This window comes from Psammomys obesus, unplaced genomic scaffold, assembly GCF_907164565.1.
Source record: "Psammomys obesus unplaced genomic scaffold, mPsaObe1.curated_primary_1811, whole genome shotgun sequence".
Classification (NCBI taxonomy): Eukaryota; Metazoa; Chordata; class Mammalia; order Rodentia; family Muridae; genus Psammomys; species Psammomys obesus.
Window position 1 is genome coordinate 14,197,946 of NW_026591598.1, and position 6,295 is coordinate 14,204,240.

Consider the following 6,295-nt stretch of genomic DNA (forward strand, 5'->3'; position numbering starts at 1 on the left):
TTTTCCAGAAGACCCAGGTTCAAATCCCAGCACCCACATGGCAGCTCACAACTGTAACTCCAAGATCTGACACTCTCACATAGACAATACAGGCAAAACATCAATTCACATAAAATAAAGGTAAATAAATGAAGGAGAAGAAGAAGGGAACCGAAGCACAGAAGTCATGTGACTCACCTGAGGTCACATGAGAGACTCAGACAAACCAGCATGCCTATTCCAATCCCCCGATGCCACGGTGCTTGCTGCAGTCTGGCCTCTTCTTGGAGGCTGTTCCTGTCTCTGATACTTGGCCGATCTCAGTGCCCAAACCAGATGCCCTTTAAGCAGAGGCTACAGAGATGACTCCTGACCCCTGTAGCAGCCTCCCATTCCCCGAGCTCCTCCAAGGATGGCAAGGTGGCCCTTAACCCAGCTACATATCTACCAGGAACTCAAGAGCACGGATATGAAGTACCGGAACCGTGTGCGCAGCCGCATCAGCAACCTAAAGGACCCCAGGAACCCAGGCCTGAGGCGGAACGTGCTCAGTGGGGCCATTTCCCCAGAGCTCATCGCCAAGATGACAGCAGAGGTGAGGAGGACTGTAGGGTCTTGGTGCAGTGAGGGAAGGAGGGCTGTTGAAGAGCAAGGGGGAGAACCTGGGGCAACCTGGCAGTGCACGGGGTCAGTCAGGGAGGCCAGCCAGAGCCCTGCCAGCGGCAAGCTCTAACAGCAACGCATGTGACACCTTGGGGACACGATCTAGGTCTTTCAATGGACAGAGCCTTCCTCTCACAAGTTCAAATATATTAAGGACCATAATCACTGGACAGATGGGTATTTGACCAGTTGTTTCAAACCCCACCTTTGGCACATCCTTGGGTGGGATTTGCTTCCAGAGCTACCGGGGGACTCCCTGTCAGTCCTCAAATGCTGCAGAATTGAAGAGACCCAGAGAAGGGGATTAAGCCCCTAAGGACTGGGTGGGATTCGTAGGTTTTTTATTTTTGTTTTTTTGTTTGTTTTGTGGTCCAGAGTAGAGGATGTGTACATGCCCTGCGCGTGGTTATACAGAATGAGCATCTGGGATGAGTGTGTGTGTGTGTGTGTGTGTGTGAGCGTGTGTGTGTGACACACGATCTACAGAGTGTGTGTGGTGTGTGTGAGAAATGCGTGGGTAAGACGTTTGGTGTGTGGGTGTGACACAGCCAGCTTTGTGTGCTGTGGGTGAGGTGTGGAGCGTTTGTGTGTTGAGCTATGATGTGCATGATGCAGTTACCACACGGTGGGCGTGCCGCGAGTAGGCAGTGTGCAATGAATGTGAGCGTGCGGTTAGCGAGTGTGTCGGCATATGCGTGTGCACTCCCGAGGCAGGAGCGTGCTTTCCTCAGGCACCCCAGACAACAGCCCCGGGGTTGGGATAACCAGGAACCTGGCCCCCCTGTACCAACCGGGGATCAGAGTTGTCACTTGGCTCGTTTTCCCTTTGCTTGTTTGTGGAGGGCGCACACAGGCCACAGGGCGTGTGTAGAGGTCAGGGGACAACTTGCAGGAGTCAGATCTGTCCTTCTAGCTCGTGGACGCCACAGACCAAAGCCAGGCCCTGGTGCCACCGTTACCTCTTGCGCCATCTTGCTGCCCCACTGTGCTCCCATTTAAAAGGTCTGGGTTTTGTAGTAGTGGTTCATTTGTTTTGAGTTAGGGCCTCCCTATGTAGTTCTGGCTGGCCTAGAATTTACCATGTAGACCAGGCTGGTCTTGAACTCACAGATATCCACCTGCCTCTGCCTCCCATGTCCTGGGATTACAGGCACATGACTGAGGTTCAACTTACTTTCTTTCTGTTTTTCCTGTTGGAACTGAGTCAGGATTTTGAACCCAGGACCTTACCAACTCAGACACATCCCCTTGCTGGCCTGACTTTTTGTAAATGACAACACTGTGCAGAGGTAGAAATTGCAACTTAGCTTTGCAGTGTCTTAGCCAGTCCAGGTTGCTATGGTAAAAAAACAACAAAACACCTGTAAACCCAGCTATGGGAAGGTGGAAGCAGGGAGTTCAAGGCCAGCCTGGGCGACATAGCAAGCTCAAGGACATCCTGTGATATGTGAGACTCTGTCTCAAATGAACAAATAATGACAATAGCAAAATAATGATTAGCTGAAGCAGATCTCCCTTCACCTGAGCCTAGGTTACACTCTGATCCGAAAACCCACTCTAACTGCTGCTGCCTTCATACATGTCTGTCCTTTCGGAGAGGCTTGAGGGGGTTAGGTGGACAGGGGTCAGATAGGAAAGGGAAGGGACTGGATGATGCTCGAACAGCTGTGTGAGGTTTGTATCCACAGTGAGTACTCAGACCTGTGAGCCTGGTTCCTGTGGGCACCTCCTGGGGGGTGTAGCCCCCAGGCCATGGTTCCCACGAGCAGACAGGACTAGTGAGCATTCAGAGCTGGAGCAGGTACTGGGTTAAAGTCCAGAGCAGGAGGCTACAGGACACAGGGGAGCAGCAGCCAGATCAGCTGCTGGGCGAGTGAGTCAGGCTAAGGCCTGGCAGGCAGGATGAGTCCTGAAGGAATCCCATGGTACTAATTCCAGCCATGAGCACCTGCTGCTGTCCTACACACACCCAGCCGACCTTGACCCCGCAAAATCTCCCAGGTTGGGCCTTCCAGCCAGGATGGAGAGGAGACTCCCCCAGAACAGCCCTTCCCCAAGTCGGGGGCCACTAGGAGGAGGGTCCGACCCCTCCTTTAGCTCTATGTTCTTGACCCAGTTAGGTACCACCTCCTCAGCTCAGACTCTAGAAACCTGGCAAAGGGCGGAGCCTCCCCCTCCCCCACCCCATCCCCATCGGACTCATCTCTCTCCAGGAAATGGCCAGTGACGAGCTGAGGGAGTTGAGGAACGCCATGACTCAAGAGGCCATCCGTGAGCACCAGATGGCCAAGACAGGCGGCACCACCACCGACCTCTTGCGCTGTAACAAGTGCAAGAAAAAGAACTGCACTTACAACCAGGTGGGCAGGAGTGGGCCGGGGCGGGGCGGGTCCCAGCAGGGGGAGCAGAGAGCTGCCCAGGGAGGTGCTGAGAGGAACCAGACCTGAGCACTCCAGGCCACTGGGTGAAGGGCAAGCCAGGAGATGCCACCACCTTGTGGCTTCAGGGGGTGGAATCAGCTGCTGTGTATCCATGGGGCAGGGCCAGTGTGTCCTGTCTTGAAGTGAAAGCCAACGCCGGGGTCCCCAGCCTGTGCCACACTGTCCTCCATGCACGCTGCTGGGCGCAGACTTTAGGAGAGTCACAGGCCTTAGAAGGAAGCATAGCAAGGTGAAACCCAGCCCAGGGAAAACTGAGGTTCAGATGGGATGACTTGATAGTGTAAAATCTGGGGTCTCACAGCTCAGGAGTTCAAGATCGTGCCCTTCCCAGAAACTCCCCCAGACCAAGACTCGTTGCAAAAGCAAGAGGTTTATTAACCATTGTGCAATGGGGTCACCCCTGCCGGTCAGCAAAGAGTGGTACCGGGAGACAAAGGCCTTTAGGTTTTTAAAAGAAAAATTGCGGGAGATTTGAAGTTGCAGTCTTGGCAATTTAGGATTGGATGAGGAAGCTATAAAGTAAGATAATTGGTTAGTCTTAGGTGCTCAAGCTTGGCCAGTCCTGCCAAGTGTGGATGCAGCTGCAATTGAAGGTGGGGGTGGTTAGCTCATCCTTGAAGATTAGGGGCTGCAGACTTTTGGCTGGAGGTCAAAAGCTACTCAGAAGAAGTCTAGGTTTGTTGCTAAGAAATGCTATCTCAAAGACAGGAGTTTTTCTTTTTGCTGAGTGAAGGTCATTGTTTGCTTGCCTTTTTTTCTATCTGTCCTCATAGATAGGGTTACATTTTTCCATTCTCTGGAAAGGTACTAAGAGGCTTTAGCTTAACCTGAACCTAAAACTCAAAACTATAGGCTTTAGAAGACATACAGGTTACAAAGTTAGTCTAACCCTTTCAATAGCTTAGGTCAAGGTGCCTAGACAGGCTGGTAGCAGGAAGGCTTTGAGCTAAGAGCCAAACCTTTCTTTTCTTTTTCTCTTACTTGGTTATTTTGAGATAGGGCCTTGAATTTATTTTGAAGCTAAGGCTGCCCTGGAATTTCTGATCCTCTGGCCTCAGTGCTGGGATCTCTTGTGTGGGTCCCAATCTTTCTGAGCGAGTCCAGTGAGCTTGTTCAGTGATGACTAAGGGGTTCCTGAGGCTGAAGGTACCCAGGAACCATAGCAGACTGTGTGTGGGGGGACCTTTCCTAAGCCCCAAGGTTGCCCTATTGCTAGGTTCTATCTCTGGAGTACCAATATCTTGAATTCTAACTCATATTTAGTGATTCTAGAACTCTCTTCATTTCTCATATTTGCTCAACAAGCAAGGCTCATCAGGAGTAGCCAGGCTGGTAGCATATCTCTGTAATTCCATCACTGGCAAGCATGAGTGAGACTGAAGGACATGAGGATGGGGGTGGGGGAACGGTAAAGCCAGTCCAGGACACATGGGAAAACCTTCCTGAAAGAGAAAAAATAAATATCAATGCCAACCTAGAGATTTGAACCTGCTTCGGAAGACGGTGAGAGCCACGGCGGCCCTAGAGTGGGGCGTGACCTCACGAACGATTCTTTTCTCCGTTAGGTGCAGACACGCAGTGCCGACGAGCCCATGACCACCTTTGTCTTATGCAATGAATGTGGGAACCGCTGGAAGGTCCGTATGCGCGTATCTTTTTCCCTCCCCATCCACAGGTGCTGTCCTGCATGAGGAATAGTATGCCTGCGGACAGAAAGAGGGTCCCATGCTGGCCGGCAGGAAGAGGGTCCCATGTAGAGTCGGCCTGGTAGCAGCTGGGGTGGGTGGCAGCTCAGAGTTTATTATAGTGTGGGCAAGGCCCTCGGCTGACCGCGGATGGGGTTGGCCTCTGGGGGACCACAGAGAGAGGAAAAACAAGAGCACTGAGCACTTCCACCAGACCTCTGCAAAGTTTTTTACAGAAGCCATGAGCCCTCGACCTGGTCACATGGGGATAAGACAGGGAGTAGTTTTCTGCCATGGAGGACAGGCAGAATCCTCTCTGGGCACTGCTTGCTTGGGAGTATAGCTTAGTACTAGAGCATGTTCTAATGTGTATGAAGCCCTGAGTTTGACCTCCAGTAAAACACACGGGGACACACACACACACACACACATACACACACACACACACACACAAAATTATAAAAGTGTATTTAAGAAGAACACGAAAAAGATACTGTGTGAAATGGGCTTAAGCATATTACTGCAGCCCAGCACAGATCAGCGTTCAGTAGTGATGGTTGCTGTGGAAAAGGCCATGCTGTGTGCCCCTATGTGTCGGTTGGAAAGGCAGGACGCAAGAGAAGTTGCAGCTTGTCTTCTTTTTTCTTTCTTTCTTTTGTTGTTTTGTTTTGTTTTGTTTTTTTAAGACAGGGTTTCTCTGTGTGTGGCCCTGGCTGTCCTGGAACTCACAGAAATCTGCCTCCCCAGTGCTGGGATCAAAGGCATGTACCACCATCTCCCGGCTGCATTTTGTCTTCTCACAGCATTTTTTGTTAACGTCCACTTCCGTGTGGCAGAGCTAAAATCCAGCCAAGCAGTCTGTGACAATCACGGTATTTTTGTTGCTGTTTTGAGACAGAGTCTCTCTATGCAGCCCTGGCTGTCCTCACACAGACCAGGCTGGCCCCAAACTCAGCAATCCGCCTGCCTCTCCTTCCTGAGTGCTGGGATGAAAAGCAGCATATGCCGCCGCCACATCTGGCTGAATCCACCTTCCTGTCTGAGAGTCCAAGAGACCTCTTACACTTTTGCCTTTTGGTTTTTATAGTTCTGCTGACTGAACCACCCACCAGGATGGCAGTGGACAAGGGGAGGAAGAACAAGCAGGAAGCACAGACCATGTGACCCGGAGCAAAAATAAAAACTCAAATGAAGGAAAATGCTGAGCCCTGGATGAGGCTAGGGATTGCAGGAGGGGTGGGGTGGGGGAGGGTTCTTTTGCCAATTATAATTAGTCATGAAAAATGGTTGGCTTGTGGGGGAGCTTTTCTGGGATGTCGGTCCTTATTGACAGACCTACACAGAATGCCAGCAACAGATCGGAGGGGTCTTGTCCTGACAGTGGGCTGACAGAGCTTTTGAGTTTCTTCTGCCCTACTGAAAAATAGCAGATTGGGGATGTGGGTATAGCGTAGTGGGAGGCCTGGCCTGCCATCCCCACACAGAGTCGAGGGGAAGGAGGGAAGGAGGGAAGGAAGGACAGAAGGA

At 51.5% G+C, this 6,295-nt stretch overlaps 1 protein-coding gene across 2 annotated transcripts in view; it reads left to right on the plus strand.

The window, feature by feature from the left end:
* Positions 1 to 5,967, plus strand: part of Tcea3 (transcription elongation factor A3) — a 28,232-nt gene extending 22,265 nt beyond the window's left edge. For both annotated transcript variants that reach the window (XM_055610882.1, XM_055610881.1), the window contains exons 8-11: positions 419 to 574; positions 2,856 to 3,002; positions 4,649 to 4,720; positions 5,856 to 5,967. In XM_055610882.1, coding sequence (XP_055466857.1) covers positions 419 to 574; positions 2,856 to 3,002; positions 4,649 to 4,720; positions 5,856 to 5,864 — 384 coding nt within the window. In that variant the 3' untranslated portion in view covers positions 5,865 to 5,967. The remainder of the gene's footprint in view (positions 1 to 418; positions 575 to 2,855; positions 3,003 to 4,648; positions 4,721 to 5,855) is intronic.
* The last annotated feature ends 328 nt before the right edge of the window (positions 5,968 to 6,295 follow it).